Genomic DNA, 19897 nt, shown 5'->3' on the forward strand with positions numbered 1-19897 from the left:
CAGGTGTTAGAATGGCCAAGTCAAAGTCCAGACCTGAATCCAATCGAGAATCTGTGGAAAGAACTGAAAACTGCTGTTCACAAATGCTCTCCATACAACCTCACTGAGCTCGAGCTGTTTTGCAAGGAGGAATGGGAAAAAATGTCAGTCTCTCGATGTGCAAAACTGATAGAGACATACCCCAAGCGACTTACAGCTGTAATCGCAGCAAAAGGTGGCGCTACAAAGTATTAACTTAAGGGGGCTGAATAATTTTGCACGCCCAATTTTTCAGTTTTTGATTTGTTAAAAAAGTTTGAAATATCCAATAAATGTCGTTCCACTTCATGATTGTGTCCCACTTGTTGTTGATTCTTCACAAAAAAATACAGTTTTATATCTTTATGTTTGAAGCCTGAAATGTGGCAAAAGGTCGCAAAGTTCAAGGGGGCCGAATACTTTCGCAAGGCACTGTAGGTTCACTTCAGTACGACAACACATGAAGTCGTAAGTTGTTTGTTTGCTCATTTGATCTGTAAAGGAAGCCTGTTCAGGTAGCCTCTCCAGTCAGGTATTTGATGATGTGTGTATCTGTCTGTCTCATCGTCAGGCACAGCACCACAGGCCCTGGAGCCCCCAGAGACCAGCGCCAGGGCGAGGGACCATGGACAAGGATTCAGGGGGCCACAGTGCCAAGCGGCCCCGTGATGAGAGCATGATGCCCCTGGTCATCCCTGTGTCAGTCCCCGTACAAAGGCCAGACCCGTCCTCGTCCTCGTCCTCCCCAGACGGGGAGCACTCTACCCCGGGGACAGGCTGGCCACAGAGACCCTTCACCCTTCAGGACGTGACCAGTATGGATGGCAAACCCTCCGTCATTGTCACCCGCAGGCGATCTCTCAGAAACTCTCTGTCAGAGAGCTCAGGACAGGTCGGTGCTAGTGCCCCCCCCCCCCCCCCCACACACACACCTGACTAACGTCTCTAGTACCATAAGTAGAGGCTTGGTTCATATCTCTGTTTCCATATAATCTATTACAATCCTACATATCCTGCCACCATGCTCTTGCACCCATGTCTCTCTCTCCCCTCTGCCCTCATTCCAACCCTGCCCCTCCCCCTCCCTCCCTGCTGCTCCAGATCAGGTCAAGGAGATTATTAGCAGGGGCTATCCACACTATAGATGGATATATATTTCCTACTACTGTACTGTACTGTACTGTACAATAACCAGGGTGGTGGTGTACTGGACATGTTATGTGTAGGGAGATAATGTACAAAATAGAAAATTTCCACATTTCTCCTTTAATTCCCCTAGTGACCTGCTGGAGACCCCTGATGTAGAATGTATCCTCTCTAGTGTCTGACCAGATGAACAACTCACTTAGACTGCATGCTGTAAACAGTGCTTCATACTAACTGGTGTATAGGGGTGTGGACAGGGGAACAGGGTGGACAGGGAGACATAGTGGACATGGTGGACAGGGAAACAGGGTGGACAGGGAAACAGGGTGGACAGGGAAACAGTGGACATGGTGGACAGGGGAACAGGGTGGACAGGGGAACAGGGTGGACAGGGGAACAGGGTGGACAGGGAAACAGGGTGGACAGGGGAACAGGGTGGACAGGGGTACAGGGTGGACATGGAGACATGGTGGACAGGGAGACAGGGTGGACATGGTGGACAGGGAGACATGGTGGACAGGGAGACATGGTGGACAGGGAAACAGGGTGGACAGGGAAACAGGGTAGACATGGAGACATGGTGGACATGGAGACATAGTGGACAGGGTGGACAGGGAGACATAGTGGACATGGAGACATGGTGGACAGGGAGACATAGTGGACAGGGTGGACAGGGAGACATAGTGGACATGGAGACATGGTGGACAGGGTGGACAGGGAGACATAGTGGACAGGGTGGACAGGGAGACATAGTGGACATGGAGACATGGTGGACAGGGAGACATAGTGGACAGGGTGGACAGGGAGACATGGTGGACAGGGAGACATGGTGGACTGGTGGACAGGGAGACATAGTGGACAGGGAGACATGGTGGACAGGGAGACATGGTGGACAGGGAGAACAGGGTGGACAGGAGAACATGGTGGACAGGGAGACATGGTGGACAGGGAGACATGGTGGACAGGGAGAACAGGGTGGACAGGAGAACAGGGTGGACAGGAGAACATGGTGGACAGGGAGAACAGGGTGGACAGGGAGAACAGGGTGGACAGGAGAACATGGTGGACAGGAGAACAGGGTGGACAGGAGAACATGGTGGACAGGAGAACAGGGTGGACAGGGTGGACAGGAGAACAGGGTGGACAGGAGAACAGGGTGGACAGGGCGGACAGGAGATCAGGGTGGACAGGAGAACAGGGTGGACAGGGAGACAGGGTGGACAAGGTGGACAGGGAGAACAGGGTGGACAGGGAGACAGGAGAACAGGGTGGACAGGAGAACAGGGTGGACAGGAGAACAGGGTGGACAGGGAGAACAGGGTGGACAGTAGCAGTCATGTATTTCTGTGTTTGTACTGATGTTCTACCTCCTTCTTTAGAACGGTGGAATGGAGGGAGGGAACGACAACGACGGCAAGAAGCCCAAACGCCGTCCCCGGCCCGAACCCCTCTTCATCCCGCCTCCCAAGCCTGGCACCTTTATCGCCCCTCCTGTCTACTCCTGCATCACTCCCTACCAGAGCCACCTCCGCTCCCCTGTCCGGCTAATAGACAACCCCCTGACCATGCCGCCCTACACCCCCCCGCCCATCCTAAGCCCGGTGAGAGAGGGATCAGGTCTCTACTTTTCTACCTTCCTCTCCTCTGCTGCATCCAGCCAGGGTCTGCCTCCAGCCAGGGTCTGCCTCCAGCCAGGGTCTGCCTCCACCCAGGGTCTGCCTCCACCCATCACGCCCAAATCAGCCACACGCAGCCTGCTGCGATCCAGTGAGTACCACTATCTGGGGCCTACTGGGGTTGTAGTCCAAACCTACTCAACCCCCTGTGCTTCTGGGGGTTGTAGTCCAAACCTACTTAACCTGTTTTTTCTGGGGGTTGTAGTCCAAACCTACTTAACCTGTTTCTTTTGGGGGTTTTAGTCCAAACCTGCTCAACCTGTGTCCTACTGGGGTTGTAGTCCAAACATACTCTACCTAGCTTGATACTTCTGGGGGTTGTAGTTCAAACATAGCCAACCTGAGTGCTACTGGGGTTTGCAGATGCCTTTGCACTGGTTTCCCCAGATCCAGATAAAGCTAAGATTATCTATTGAGCATGCTTTTTAGTCCAGGGCTAAACTTAATCTGGGAACGTGAAACCGGCCATTAGGATTTAAACAAGCTGTCATCAGAATGAACTGTAGCTGTGTGAGTTGGACCATAACTTTATTCCCTCATATAAACATTTCTTGAGAAATACGCATGAAGTAAGCTCACTTCCTCAAAATCTGCTGTACTAAATATTTTCTGTTGTAAGAAGAGATAAGAATAGTACATTTAACGGACAATTCTTTTGGTGTTGTGTTTTTCAGACAGCGTTGACATAACCCCACCTCTGCTCTCAACGATCGGTGAGGCCACTCCAGTCAGCATAGAACCGTGAGTACACACACACACACACATACACACACACACACACACACACACACACACACACACACACACACACACACACACACACACACACACACACACACACAGAACACACACACACACAGAACACACACACACACACACACACACACACACAGAACACACACACACACACACAGAACACACACACACACACACACACAGAACACACACACACACACACACACACACACACACACACACACGAACACACACACACACACACACACAGAACACACACAGAACACACACACACAACACACACACACAGAACACACACAGAACACACACACACACACACACAGAGAACACACCACCCTCCATACTTCTTTCATCCCATTATCAGTTACGTGTATGGATCTCAAGTTTAAGATTCGAGCCTGAGAGGCTAAAGTACTTTTAAATCAAAATACTCTGAAATCAAAGTACTCTTAAATCAAAGTACTCTGAAATCAAAGTACTCTTAAATCAAAGTACTCTTAAATCAAAGTTAGAGTCAGAGAAGATATTCATCCAAGGCCAAACAACTAGTCAAATGGTACACTGTGTGTCTTTCTCAGTGATGGTGCTGAGTCTATTGATATGTGCTGCAGTAGAGGAGGACTGTTTTTGTGTTAGTTATGAAAGGATAGATTGGGTGCTTTGGATCTGACCCAGTTAGCCTGTATCACGGTCCTGATTTTATTCACAAAGACAGAGGAGTGTGTGTGTGTGAGTGTGTGTGTGGGAGGTGGGGGAGTGGCGATTGCTTGGTGAGAGAAAAACAGGGTGCATTGTGGATTGTCTTCCCTTTCTTCCTCTCTCTGACTGGTAGCAGCTGGCTAGTAATCAGGGCGGCCGGGCGGGCCAGGCAGGGGTAACCTCCAGTGGTGATAAATCAGGTCTTTCAGCTGAGTCTAGAGCAACCAGCCTCCTCTGCTTCCTCTTCTTCCTCCTTAAACCTCTGAGCAAGATCAGCTTACAGCAGGGGCCTGTTGATTAGTGTACAATGTAACAAAACGTTTTGCAGCGGGGAAACAAACACGATTGTTTCTTATTGGAAAAGTCCATGTAGTCGTGAGCCAGATCAGCTTACAGCAGGGTCAGTTTAGGAGGCAAACTTTATGAACGTTGCTGATAGAAATCAAATGAATAGAGCTGAAGTGATTCTTTATTCTACATCCACAGATGCTTGTTTGTTTTACCACAGAGGCCTAATATATTTTTATCTGAACGTTCTACAACGTTGTGCCCTGCTGAACACACTCCAGCTAGCTCATTCTGGGAGGAGAACTGAACTGAGCTAGCAGGCTGCAGCCAGGTGCAATTAGTACACAGGGAGGGAGAAGGCTGAATAGTGTCTGCGTTCCAGGCTGTTTTCAAAGCTGCCGTTAGCTATCATTGGAGGGGTATCTTGGGGGTAACCTGATCGACCACTTTATCACCGTCTGGTTGCTTCAGTGCAGCAGACAGTTTTTTAAATTATTAGCTGTGGCTTATTTCTGTAAACCAGCCGACCTTATCAATTCAAATCAAATGTTATTGGTCACATACACCTGGTTAGCAGATGTTATTGTGAGTCTAGCAAAATTTTGTGCTTCTAAATCCGACAATGCAGCAGTATCTAACAGGTAATATCTAATTCCACAACAAAACCTAATACACACAATCTAGTAAAGGAATGGTATGAGAATATATAAGTAGTATAAAATATATGGATGAGCAGCGACAGAGTGGCTAGGATGCAATAGATTGTAAAGAATAGATAGTGATGGATACAGTATATACATATGAGATGAGTAATACGAGATATGTAAACATTCCACTAGTTAACTACATGTCTGTATAAGAACACTTATTCACATGATTTTTCTTTAAATAAACAATATACCTAAGTTATGAAAGCTTCCCTGTCAATCACAACAATATGATCTAGAATTGTAATAATGGAGGCTATGCTATAGCAGGACAGAGAGACTGCATATCATGCGCATTTCTGAAAGTGTCTCCCCCGTCTCTCCAACTGACCACTGGCTATACATTCTGTCATCTCAGGCGTATAAACATCGGTGTGAGGTACCAGGCAGAGGTACCAGAGCTGAGGCAACGTTCAGCGGCCCAACAAGACCATCCCAAGGCTGAGCTGGTCTGGGCTCCTCTCCACGACCTGGAGGCTAAACCTGAAGACCAGGAGAGAGGTAATACACTAACAAAAGTATCAGCTAACTGTCCCACCATTAATACTGTCATAATACTGTCATTAACCAGGTTGGTATTATCCAATAGAAATGAGTCAGTAAATCAAGCATTCAGTAGTGATGTGAAGAACCCAGTGGAAAACATTTGCTGATCATGCTACAGTATCTCAATCACAACCTCTCTTTCTCTCTCTCCCTCCCCCTCTCTCTCCCCCTTCCCCCCACCCTCTCTCTCTCTCTTCAGTGGATGACCTCATGAACCTGGCGTGCTCAAGCGCTCTGCATGGTGGAGGGACCAATCAGGAGCTGGCTCTGCACTGCCTGTACGAGTGCAAGGGTGACATCATGGTGAGAAATGCATGATGGGTCATGATGACTGAAGAGGGAAGACAGGGAGGGGTGAGAGCTGGGTCGCATTCATTAGGGCACATTGTAGCAAAATGGTTTGAAACTGAAAATGAAAAAGAGTGTTTAGGTGTTGACAGATTGTACCTCTGTTTGTGATGGTTTTCTTCCATCTTGCGTGTACTGAACAGAGTACAATCTTGGCTTTGGTGGGTGGGATTTAACTGGACCCCGGCTGTGTTCCAATATCCATACCAGCATTTCTTGCTATACCACCACCGAATACATACACAATGCATTCAATGTTTATGTTTTAATTTGAGCCATTTAGCACAGCACTCTCTACCACCAGCAAACACAAATGGTGTATGCTATGGTAAGGGTATTAGGGTGTAAGATATGGTAATGCTATTAGGGTGTATGGATTGGTAAGGGCATTAGGGTGTATGGTATGGTAAGGGTATCAGGGTGTATGGTATGGTAAGGGTATCAGGGTGTATGGTATGGTAAGGGTTTTAGGGTGTATGGTATGCTATGGTAAGGGTTTTAGGGTGTATGGTATGCTATGGTAAGGGTATTAGGGTGTATGGTATGCTATGGTAAGGGTATTAGGGTGTATGGTATGCTATGGTAAGGGTATCAGGGTGTATGGTATGATAAGGGTATTAGGGTGTATGGTATGGTAAGGCTATTAGGTTGTATGGTATGCTATGGTAAAGGGTATTAGGGTGTATGGTATGGTAAGGCTATTAGGTTGTATGGTATGCTATGGTAAAGGGTATTAGGGTGTATGGTATGGTACGGGTATTAGGGTGTATGGTATGCTATGGTAAGGGTATTAGGGTGTATGGTATGCTATGGTAAGGGTATCAGGGTGTATGGTATGATAAGGGTATTAGGGTGTATGGTATGGTAAGGCTATTAGGTTGTATGGTATGCTATGGTAAAGGGTATTAGGGTGTATGGTATGGTAAGGCTATTAGGTTGTATGGTATGCTATGGTAAAGGGTATTAGGGTGTATGGTATGCTATGGTAAGGGTATTAGGGTGTATGCTATGTTAATGCTATAAGGGTATATGGTATGGTAAGGGTTTTAGGGTGTATGGTATGCTATGGTAAGGGTATTAGGATGTATGGTATGGTAAAGGGTATTGGGGTGTATGATATGGTAATGCTATTAGGGTGTATGGTATGCTATTGTAAGGGTATTAGGGTGTATGGTATGGTAAGGGTATCAGGGTGTATGGTATGGTAAGGGTATCAGGGTGTATGGTATGGTAAGGGTTTTAGGGTGTATGGTATGCTATGGTAAGGGTTTTAGGGTGTATGGTATGCTATGGTAAGGGTATTAGGGTGTATGGTATGCTATGGTAAGGGTATTAGGGTGTATGGTATGCTATGGTAAGGGTATCAGGGTGTATGGTATGATAAGGGTATTAGGGTGTATGGTATGGTAAGGCTATTCGGTTGTATGGTATGCTATGGTAAAGGGTATTAGGGTGTATGGTATGGTACGGGTATTAGGGTGTATGGTATGCTATGGTAAGGGTATTAGGGTGTATGGTATGCTATGGTAAGGGTATCAGGGTGTATGGTATGATAAGGGTATTAGGGTGTATGGTATGGTAAGGCTATTAGGTTGTATGGTATGCTATGGTAAAGGGTATTAGGGTGTATGGTATGGTAAGGCTATTAGGTTGTATGGTATGCTATGGTAAAGGGTATTAGGGTGTATGGTATGCTATGGTAAGGGTATTAGGGTGTATGCTATGTTAATGCTATAAGGGTATATGGTATGGTAAGGGTTTTAGGGTGTATGGTATGCTATGGTAAGGGTATTAGGATGTATGGTATGCTATGGTAAGGGTATTAGGATGTATGGTATGGTAAAGGGTATTGGGGTGTATGATATGGTAATGCTATTAGGGTGTATGGTATGCTATTGTAAGGGTATTAGGGTGTATGGTATGGTAAGGGTATCAGGGTGTATGGTATGGTAAGGGTATCAGGGTGTATGGTATGGTAAGGGTTTTAGGGTGTATGGTATGCTATGGTAAGGGTTTTAGGGTGTATGGTATGCTATGGTAAGGGTATTAGGGTGTATGGTATGCTATGGTAAGGGTATTAGGGTGTATGGTATGCTATGGTAAGGGTATCAGGGTGTATGGTATGGTAAGGGTATTAGGGTGTATGGTATGCTATGGTAAGGGTATCAGGGTGTATGGTATGATAAGGGTATTAGGGTGTATGGTATGGTAAGGCTATTAGGTTGTATGGTATGCTATGGTAAAGGGTATTAGGGTGTATGGTATGGTAAGGCTATTAGGTTGTATGGTATGCTATGGTAAAGGGTATTAGGGTGTATGGTATGCTATGGTAAGGGTATTAGGGTGTATGCTATGTTAATGCTATAAGGGTATATGGTATGGTAAGGGTTTTAGGGTGTATGGTATGCTATGGTAAGGGTATTAGGATGTATGGTATGCTATGGTAAGGGTATTAGGATGTATGGTATGGTAAAGGGTATTGGGGTGTATGATATGGTAATGCTATTAGGGTGTATGGTATGCTATTGTAAGGGTATTAGGGTGTATGGTATGGTAAGGGTATCAGGGTGTATGGTATGGTAAGGGTATCAGGGTGTATGGTATGGTAAGGGTTTTAGGGTGTATGGTATGCTATGGTAAGGGTTTTAGGGTGTATGGTATGCTATGGTAAGGGTATTAGGGTGTATGGTATGCTATGGTAAGGGTATTAGGGTGTATGGTATGCTATGGTAAGGGTATCAGGGTGTATGGTATGATAAGGGTATTAGGGTGTATGGTATGGTAAGGCTATTAGGTTGTATGGTATGCTATGGTAAAGGGTATTAGGGTGTATGGTATGGTAAGGCTATTAGGTTGTATGGTATGCTATGGTAAAGGGTATTAGGGTGTATGGTATGGTACGGGTATTAGGGTGTATGGTATGCTATGGTAAGGGTATTAGGGTGTATGGTATGCTATGGTAAGGGTATCAGGGTGTATGGTATGATAAGGGTATTAGGGTGTATGGTATGGTAAGGCTATTAGGTTGTATGGTATGCTATGGTAAAGGGTATTAGGGTGTATGGTATGGTAAGGCTATTAGGTTGTATGGTATGCTATGGTAAAGGGTATTAGGGTGTATGGTATGCTATGGTAAGGGTATTAGGGTGTATGCTATGTTAATGCTATAAGGGTATATGGTATGGTAAGGGTTTTAGGGTGTATGGTATGCTATGGTAAGGGTATTAGGATGTATGGTATGCTATGGTAAGGGTATTAGGATGTATGGTATGGTAAAGGGTATTGGGGTGTATGATATGGTAATGCTATTAGGGTGTATGGTATGCTATTGTAAGGGTATTAGGGTGTATGGTATGGTAAGGGTATCAGGGTGTATGGTATGGTAAGGGTATCAGGGTGTATGGTATGGTAAGGGTTTTAGGGTGTATGGTATGCTATGGTAAGGGTTTTAGGGTGTATGGTATGCTATGGTAAGGGTATTAGGGTGTATGGTATGCTATAGTAAGGGTATTAGGGTGTATGGTATGCTATGGTAAGGGTATCAGGGTGTATGGTATGATAAGGGTATTAGGGTGTATGGTATGGTAAGGCTATTAGGTTGTATGGTATGCTATGGTAAAGGATATTAGGGTGTATGGTATGGTAAGGCTATTAGGTTGTATGGTATGCTATGGTAAAGGGTATTAGGGTGTATGGTATGGTAAGGGTATTAGGGTGTATGGTATGCTATGGTAAGGGTATTAGGGTGTATGGTATGCTATGGTAAGGGTATCAGGGTGTATGGTATGGTAAGGGTATTAGGGTGTATGGTATGGTAAGGCTATTAGGTTGTATGGTATGCTATGGTAAAGGGTATTAGGGTGTATGGTATGGTAAGGCTATTAGGTTGTATGGTATGCTATGGTAAAGGGTATTAGGGTGTATGGTATGGTAAGGGTATTAGGGTGTATGGTATGCTATGGTAAGGGTATTAGGATGTATGGTATGCTATGGTAAGGGTATTAGGATGTATGGTATGCTATGGTAAGGGTATTAGGGTGTATGGTATGCTATGGTAAGGGTATTAGGGTGTATGGTGTGCTATGGTAAGGGTATTAAGGTGTATGGTATGCTATGGTAAGGGTATCAGGGTGTATGGTATGATAAGGGTATTAGGGGGTATGGTAAGGCTATTAGGTTGTATGGTATGCTATGGTAAAGGGTATTAGGATGTAAGGTATGGTAAGGGGATTAGGTTGTATGGTATGCTATGGTAAAGGGTATTAGGGTGTATGGTAAGGGTATTAGGGTGTATGGTATGGTAAGGCTATTAGGTTGTATGGTATGCTATGGTAAAGGGTATTAGGGTGTATGGTATGATAAGGGTATTAGGGGGTATGGTATGCTATGGTAAGGCTATTAGGTTGTATGGTATGCTATGGTAAAGGGTATTAGGGTGTAAGGTATGGTAAGGGGATTAGGTTGTATGGTATGCTATGGTAAAGGGTATTAGGGTGTATGGTAAGGGTATTAGGGTGTATGGTATGGTAAGGCTATTAGGTTGTATGGTATGCTATGGTAAAGGGTATTAGGGTGTATGGTATGGTAAGGGTATTAGGGTGTATGGTATGCTATGGTAAGGGTATTAGGGTGTATGGTATGCTATGGTAAGGGTATCAGGGTGTATGGTATGGTAAGGGTATTAGGGTGTATGGTATGGTAAGGCTATTAGGTTGTATGGTATGCTATGGTAAAGGGTATTAGGGTGTATGGTATGGTAAGGCTATTAGGTTGTATGGTATGCTATGGTAAAGGGTATTAGGGTGTATGGTATGGTAAGGGTATTAGGGTGTATGGTATGCTATGGTAAGGGTATTAGGATGTATGGTATGCTATGGTAAGGGTATTAGGATGTATGGTATGCTATGGTAAGGGTATTAGGGTGTATGGTATGCTATGGTAAGGGTATTAGGGTGTATGGTGTGCTATGGTAAGGGTATTAAGGTGTATGGTATGCTATGGTAAGGGTATCAGGGTGTATGGTATGATAAGGGTATTAGGGGGTATGGTAAGGCTATTAGGTTGTATGGTATGCTATGGTAAAGGGTATTAGGATGTAAGGTATGGTAAGGGGATTAGGTTGTATGGTATGCTATGGTAAAGGGTATTAGGGTGTATGGTAAGGGTATTAGGGTGTATGGTATGGTAAGGCTATTAGGTTGTATGGTATGCTATGGTAAAGGGTATTAGGGTGTATGGTATGATAAGGGTATTAGGGGGTATGGTATGCTATGGTAAGGCTATTAGGTTGTATGGTATGCTATGGTAAAGGGTATTAGGGTGTAAGGTATGGTAAGGGGATTAGGTTGTATGGTATGCTATGGTAAAGGGTATTAGGGTGTATGGTAAGGGTATTAGGGTGTATGGTATGGTAAGGCTGTTAGGTTGTATGGTATGCTATGGTAAAGGGTATTAGGGTGTATGGTATGATAAGGGTATTAGGGGGTATGGTATGCTATGGTAAGGGTATTAGGGTGTATGGTATGCTATGGTAAGGGTATCAGGGTGTATGGTATGATAAGGGTATTAGGGGGTATGGTAAAGGCTATTAGGTTGTATGGTATGCTATGGTAAAGGGTATTAGGGTGTATGGTATGATAAGGGTATTAGGGGTATGGTATGCTATGGTAAGGGTATTAGGGTGTATGGTATGCTATGGTAAGGGTATCAGGGTGTATGGTATGATAAGGGTATTAGGGGGTATGGTAAGGCTATTAGGTTGTATGCAGTGGTGTAAAGTGAATAAGTAAAAATAATTTAAAGTGCTACTTAAGTCGTTTTGGGGGGTATCAGTACTTGTAACGGTCTTCTTCCTCCTCTGACGAGGAGTAGTAGGAAGGATCGGAGGACCAATGCGCAGCGTGGTAAGTGTTCATGATACTTTTAATAGAACACAGAAAAATACAGAATAACAGAATAACAACGTGAAATAACAAAAACCCGAAACAGTTCCGTGTGGAACACACAGACACAGAAAATAATCACCCACAAATCAAGGGTGAAAACAGGCTGCCTAAGTATGGTTCTCAATCAGGGACAACGATTGACAGCTGCCTCTGATTGAGAACCATACTAGGCCAAACACAGAAATACCAACTCATAGAAAAACAAACATAGACAACCCACACAACTCACGCCCTGACCATAATATAACAAAAGACATAACAAAAGAACTAAGGTCAGAACGTGACAGTACTCTACTATTTAGATTTTTGACTACTTTTAATTCACTACATTCTTGAAGAAAATATTTATCTTTTTACTCCATACATTTACCTTGACACCCAAAAGTAGTCATTAAGAATGCTTAGCAGGACAGGAAAATGGTCCAATTCACGCACGTATCAAGAGAACATCCCTGGTCATCCCTACTGCCTCTGATCTGGTGGCCTCACTAAACACACAGGCTTAGTTTGTAAATAATGTCTGAATGTTAGAGTGTGCCCCTGGCTATCCGTAAATTCCAAAAACAAGAAAATGGTGCCATCTGGTTTGCTTAATATAAGGAATTTGAAATGATTTAAACTTTTACTTTTGATACTTACAGTGAGGGAAAAAAGTATTTGATCCCGTTTGCCCACTGACAAAGAAATGACCAGTCTATTTTTTAATGGTAGGTTTATTTGAACAGTGAGAGACAGTGAGGGAAATAAGTATTTGACCCCCTCTCAATCAGAAAGATTTCTGGCTCCCAGGTGTCTTTTATACAGGTAACGAGCTGAGATTAGGAGCACACTCTTAAAGGGAGTGCTCCTAATCTCACTTTGTTACCTGTGTAAAAGACACCTGTCCACAGAAGCAATCAATCAATCAGATTACAAACTCTCCACCATGGCCAAGACCAAAGAGTTCTCCAAGGATGTCAGGGACAAGATTGTAGACTTACACAAGGCTGGAATGGGCTACAAGATCATCGCCAAGCAGCTTGGTGAGAAGGTGACAACAGTTGGCGCGATTATTGCAAATGGAAGAAACACAAAAGAACAGTCAATCTCCCTTGGCCTGGGGCTCCATGCAAGATCTCACCTCGTGGAGTTGCAATGATCATGAGAACGGTGAGGAATCAGCCCAGAACTACACGGGAGGATCTTGTCAATGATCTCAAGGCAGCTGGGACCATAGTCACCAAGAAAACAATTGGTAACACACTAGGCCATGAAGGACTGAAATCCTGCAGCGCCTGCAAGGTCCCCCTGCTCAAGAAAGCACATATACATGCCCATCTGAAGTTTGCCAATGAACATCTGAATGATTCAGTGGACAACTGGGTGAAAGTGTTGTGGTCAGATGAGACCATAATTGAGCTCTTTGGCATCAACTCAAATCCCATAGAAAATATGTGGAGGGAGCTGTTGGTTCGAGTTGCCAAACATCAGCCTCAAAACCTTAATGACTTGGAGAAGATCTGCAAAGAGGAGTGGGACAAAATCCCTCCTGAGATGTGTGCAAACCTGGTGGCCAACTACAAGAAACGTCTGGCCTCTGATTGCCAACAAGGGTTTTGCCACTAAGTACTAAGTCATGTTTTGCAGAGGGGTCAAATACTTATTTCATTTTATTTTTATTTCATTGCAAATCAATTTATAACATTTTTGACATGCGTTTTTCTGGATTTTGTTGTTGTTATTCTGTCTCTCACTGTTCAAATAAACCTACAAATAAACTTACCTGGTTAAATAAAGGTGAAATATAAATAAATAGTATGGTGAGGTATTAGTGTGTATGGTATGGTAAGAGTATTAGGGTGTCTGCTTTGGTAAGAGTATTAGGGTGTATGGTTTGGTAAGGGTATTAGGGTGTCTGCTTTGGTAAGAGTATTAGGGTGTATGGTTTGGTAAGGGTATTAAGGTGTATGGTTTGGTAAGGGTATTAGGGTGTCTGCTTTGGTAAGAATATTAGGGTGTCTGCTTTGGTAAGAGTATTAGGGTGTATGGTTTGGTAAGGGTCTTATTGTGTATGGTTTGGTAAGGGTATTATGGTGTATGGTTTGGTAAGAGTATTAGGGTGTATGGTATGGTAGGGGTATTAGGGTGTATGGTATGGTAAGGGTATTAGGGTGTATGCTTTGGTAAGAGTATTAGGGTGTATGGTTTGGCAAGGGTTTTAGGGTGTATGGTTTGGTAAGGGTATTAGGGTGTATGGTTTGGTAAGGGTATATGGTTTGGTAAGGGTATTAGGGTGTATGGTTTGGTAAGGGTATTAAGGTGTATGGTTTGGTAAGGGTATTAAGGTGTATGGTTTGGTAAGGGTATTAGGGTGTATGGTTTGGTAAGGGTATTACGGTGTATGGTTTGGTAAGGGTATTAAGGTGTATGGTTTGGTAAGGGTATTAGGGTGTATGGTTTGGTAAGGGTATTAGGGTGTATGGTTTGGTAAGGGTATTAGGGTGTATGGTTTGGTAAGGGTATTACGGTGTATGGTAAAGGTATTAGGGTGTATGGTTTGGTAAGGGTATTACGGTGTATGGTAAAGGTATTAGGGTGTATGGTATGGTAAAGGTATTAGGGTGTATGGTATGGTAAGGGTATTAGGGTGTCTGCTTTGGTAAGAGTATTAGGGTGCCTGCTTTGGTAAGAGTATTAGGGTGTATGGTTTGGTAAGGGTCTTATTGTGTATGGTTTGGTAAGGGTATTATGGTGTATGGTTTGGTAAGAGTATTAGGGTGTATGGTATGGTAGGGGTATTAGGGTGTATGGTATGGTAAGGGTATTAGGGTGTATGCTTTGGTAAGAGTATTAGGGTGTATGGTTTGGCAAGGGTTTTAGGGTGTATGGTTTGGTAAGGGTATTAGGGTGTATGGTTTGGTAAGGGTATATGGTTTGGTAAGGGTATTAGGGTGTATGGTTTGGTAAGGGTATTAAGGTGTATGTGTTGGTAAGGGTATTAGGGTGTATGGTTTGGTAAGGGTATTACGGTGTATGGTTTGGTAAGGGTATTAAGGTGTATGGTTTGGTAAGGGTATTAGGGTGTATGGTTTGGTAAGGGTATTAGGGTGTATGGTTTGGTAAGGGCATTACGGTGTATGGTTTGGTAAGGGTATTAGGGTGTATGGTTTGGTAAGGGTATTACGGTGTATGGTAAAGGTATTAGGGTGTATGGTTTGGTAAGGGTATTACGGTGTATGGTAAAGGTATTAGGGTGTATGGTATGGTAGGGTGTGTGGTATTGTCGTGTCTTTACTATCATTAAATTAAGACTTTTAGTTTTTATCAAAGATTCTCTGTAATTAGTATTACGCGATTGAATCATGATTAATCATGTAACTGTAATTAACTAGGAAGTCGGGGCACCAAGGAAAATATTCAGATTACAAAGTTATAATTTTTCAGATATTTTATATCTGATCAATTTGTCTTCGAATTAATTAATTATTTACTTTACCTCACGTTAGTCTCATTCCAAACGTCAAAAATAGTTGGTTATCTGCACAAACCCAGTCTTCACTATGAGTTATCCATACATCAATTCTCTTAAATCATTTATTTATTAACTAAGTAATTCACAGAAATGCATAAACAAACAGTTGATAGTTACAATGAAATAATAACGGAGTTTCCCTAGTGGGATATACCGGCATCGCGGCTTGGTGTACTAAAGGGAAGTGGGGATCGACTGAGATAAGACAACATACAGTTGATAATTATAACAATTGAAATGCTAATCCTTTGCACATGAACGCTCACTCATTCGAGAACAATTGCAATCAATATATATATTTACGCACAGTGTGTCGTCGGGGTCTGCTGAAAAGTTTGTTTCTGTTGGAGAGTTTGTCCGCCCTCTCTGAAGTGGTTAGAATGGATAGTTCAGAGTGACATTCATTCATGTCGTTATGGATAGATGTGTCGGCGGTTGTCGTTCTTCGCGTTCAATTATACCGAATTCCTAGCTGCAGACTAGTAATTAATATCAAAGACTTGTTCTTATTCTGTCGGTATTGATAGTCTAATCAATAGTCTTAAGAGTTTAACCACGTGGGATGGTTAAAAGATTCAGCCATCTGGTCTCAAACCTTGGCCCTCTTGTTATTGAGGTAAGCTGGTCTGCAACCTTTGTTCTCTCGTGATTGAGAGAAAACATGGTCTGTTGAGAACTTCTCAAAGTTGGGGTTTTATTCGGGAGTTGCAGAAAAGGCCCGTCCCAGGATGCCCGACCATAACTGGGCTCATGGACGGTCCTCTGATTTAGTTAAACTCAAAAGGGAATTGGAGTTTCCTTCATTAAACAGTCCAAAATCACATTACACAATTTTACAAACAGTATCATCCTCACTCATTCATCTTATACAACAATTAGATGTAAACCTCATATCTGAGGCTATTATATAAACAGCGTTATGGTAATGTGACTGCACCGTCTCCAATGAGCTTCACCAAGTTGTAACAAACGGACCAGTTCGTAGCTGGATTCTTCACCGATCTTTTATACCTTCTCCAGAACATAAATGTTGTTCGGACCTCAAGTTCTGTGAGGTGGAAGAAATTCCTTTGTTCTCTATGAAAATTCACTCTGTCTCTATACTGTGGCCATGAGGAGATCATCTCCTCCCAGAATTTACGACCTATCTCTGACCACAACAGCCTGTGTGTAGGAGGCAGAGAGAGGGGGATGGGGCTTGCTGTACCCAAAGAGGGCAACGTCATGACAATATGGTAAAGGTATTAGGGTGTATGGTATGGTAAGGGTATTAGGGTGTATGGTATGGTAAAGGGTATTCGGGTGTATGATATTGTAAAGGTATTAGGGTGTATGGTATGGTAAAGGTATTAGGGTGTATGGTAAAGGTATTAGGGTGTATGGTATGGTAAAGGTATTAGGGTGTATGATATGGTAAAGGTATTAGGGTGTATGATATGGTGAAGGGTATTAGGGTGTATGGTATGGTAAAGGGTATTAGGGTGTATGGTAAAGGGTATTAGGGTGTATGGTAAAGGGTATTAGGGTGTATGATATGGTAAAGGTATTAAGGTGTATGGTATGGTAAAGGTATTAGGGTGTATGGTATGGTAAAGGTATTAGGGTGTATGATATGGTAAAGGTATTAGGGTGTATGGTATGGTAAAGGGTATTAGGGTGTATGGTATGGTAAAGGTATTAGGGTGTATGGTATGGTAAAGGGTATTAGGGGGTATGGTAAAAGGCATTAGGGTGTATGGTATGGTAAAGGGTATTAGGGTGTATGGTAAAGGTATTAGGGGGTATGGTAAAGGTTATTAGGGTGTATGGTATGGTAAAGGGTATTAGGGTGTATGGTAAAGGTATTAGGGGGTATGGTAAAGGGTATTAGGGTGTATGGTATGGTAAAAGGTATTAGGGGGTATGGTAAAGGGTATTAATTAGGGTGTATGGTAAAGGTATTAGGGTGTATGGTATGGTAAAGGTATTAGGGTGTATGGTATGGTAAAGGGTATTAGGGTGTATGGTATGGTAAAGGGTATTAGGGTGTATGGTATGGTAAATGTATTAGGGGTGGAGGAATTGTTAGTTTTGTCACTCAGAGTTAACTACTGTGTATATAACATGGAACAGATGTGGTGCAGCACAGTGGCTAGTTAGTTCACTATTCCTGCTAGTAGCCATCTTCTCCTTGAATCTATGTGTTGTTTTGTTATCAGATATGCTCAGTGCTCCATCTTCCCAATGTAGAAAACACTTACACATACACTGATACAGTAGACACACACATGCTGACACACTGGAGTAAAGGTCATGTATGGGGCCTTGGGCAGAAACACAGCAATGTGTTCAATGAGAAAGATATAGAGAGAGAGACAGTGAGCTAGAGGGGGTGAGATAAAGAGAAAGATAGAGGAAGATGGCCTATACTAGTAGCTTCAGCTTGCAGCATTTGACCATGTTGTTGTCAAGGAGACAGAGAGTGGCTGTCAGTGTGTGAAGTGCTCTCTCCCCCTCTGTCTCAGCAGCAGGAGGCATGTTGCTCTCTTACAGTATATCTCCCAGTTCATCCCCTCGTTATTAGGGACAGATCAGCCTCTCAATATCCAATAGAACTCTGATCAGTGTCCTGTGTGTGCTCCAGCCAAGTAAACCTGGATTTGAAGTATTGCTCAGAGACTCATAAGCTGTTGTAAAAAATAAACAAACAGGACATTTTTCATGTATTACTCTTCAGAGTTAATTTGATTTGTTGTTTTTGGTTTTCAGGAAGCGTTGGCCCTCCTGCTATTGAAAAACCCCATCTTCCCAAAGAACCACCGTCTAGGATACTACCACTACTCCGGTTGGTCAAGACAGAGAACTAGGGTTGCAAAATACTGATCACTTTTCTGAAAGTCCCAGGTTTTCCAGAAATCCTGGTTGTAAAATTCCAGGAATCAGGAGGGGAAAAGCAGAAAATCCCTAAACCTCTAACTAGGATTTCTGGAAAACCTGGGAATTTTTTGAAAAGTTACAGAAATTCTACAACCCTACATATAAGACTTTATATCTGTACAGTATTATGTCTATGGTTACTGCGCCGCTCTCTCCTCTGGCACTCTCATACTTTGTTTCTAAGTCACTCTGTGGGTAGTCTACTCTTCCTGCAGACAAGCCTCGGTGCAGAATTCTCTGTGGGTTGTCTACTCTTCCTGCAGACAAGCCTCGGTGCAGAAATCTCTGTGGGTACTTTTACGAAATTAGAATAATCAAACTTCACTGGGTTATGTCAAAGTGCATTCCTGCAGGCATGCCTGTGCTGTCTGAATACTTGTATGAGTCCTTTTATCCTCCCCTCTAGTAACAGGGATGGGCTCCAGAGCCCCCCTCAGCCTTAAACAATGGCAGCTGAAGGGAGGGGAGGTGCTAGCTGGTGGGGGATGGAGTGGGTGGAGGGGTGTGGGTCCGTGGAGAGAGGGGGAGATTGGCTGTGGAAGGGAAACTGTGGAGGATTGAGAGTGTCGCTGGGGGTGATGGGAGCGGAGTGAGAGGTAGAGTGGGAGAGAAGGGGGTGGAGGGGGGTATTGGGTTTGTGGCGTTTGGTTAATCCCAAGCAGAGGACAGAGAACCATTGTTTGTCCAACCAGTCGTGTGTGTGTGTGTGTGTCCACCCTGTGCATACAGAAGCAGACAGTCACAGTCACCAGTCAATGTCTGTCCGTCTAATTCCCCACCACTCTTTTGTCTGTTTTTTCTCTTTCTTTCTCTCTCTCTTTCTTTCTCTCTCGTTTTCTCTCATTCTCGCTCTCTCTCAGGGTCAGACAGCTGGACCCCAGTAGAGAGAAGTTGCTTTAACAAAGGGATCGCTGCCTATAAGAAAGACTTCTTCATGGTCCAGAAACTGGTATGTACCAGTCCATGTACAGTACCAGTCAAACGTTTGTACACACCTACTCATTCCAGTGTTTTTAGTTTTTATATTTTCTACATTGTAGAATAATAGTGAAGGCATTTACAACGATGAAATAACAGATATAGAATCATGTAGTAACCAAAAAGTGTTAAAATTACCTTTAACCAGAAACCAAAAATCTAAATATATTGTAACGACCCTGGGTTTATAAGCGCGGAAATCGACTCTGCCACACGAGCATGCTTTTACGGCACAGTCAATAGCGCGCCGGACCTCTGGCTCGGAGGTCGAGGGTTCGAGACCTGCTCCCTGCTGTTTCATTACAATATTTTATATTTGAAATTCTTCAAAGTTGCTACCGTTTGCCTTGATGACAGCTTTGC

General features: G+C 43.5%; 1 protein-coding gene across 3 annotated transcripts in view; it reads left to right on the forward strand.

Annotated features, from left to right (window-relative positions):
* LOC139383378 (mitotic deacetylase-associated SANT domain protein-like) overlaps positions 1 to 19897 on the forward strand; it is a 49107-nt gene that overhangs the window by 20251 nt on the left and 8959 nt on the right. For 2 of the 3 annotated variants that reach the window (XM_071127903.1, XM_071127902.1), the window contains exons 3-9: positions 590 to 910; positions 2544 to 2931; positions 3515 to 3581; positions 5649 to 5791; positions 6036 to 6139; positions 18389 to 18464; positions 19417 to 19505. In XM_071127903.1, the coding sequence (XP_070984004.1) occupies positions 590 to 910; positions 2544 to 2931; positions 3515 to 3581; positions 5649 to 5791; positions 6036 to 6139; positions 18389 to 18464; positions 19417 to 19505 (1188 nt within the window). Of the gene's footprint in view, positions 1 to 589; positions 911 to 2543; positions 2932 to 3514; positions 3582 to 5648; positions 5792 to 6035; positions 6140 to 18388; positions 18465 to 18755; positions 18844 to 19416; positions 19506 to 19897 lie in introns of all 3 variants that reach the window. The other variant, XR_011628728.1, reaches the window with a different exon arrangement.

Source organism: Oncorhynchus clarkii, chromosome 25 (genome assembly GCF_045791955.1).
Source record: "Oncorhynchus clarkii lewisi isolate Uvic-CL-2024 chromosome 25, UVic_Ocla_1.0, whole genome shotgun sequence".
Taxonomy (NCBI): Eukaryota; Metazoa; Chordata; class Actinopteri; order Salmoniformes; family Salmonidae; genus Oncorhynchus; species Oncorhynchus clarkii.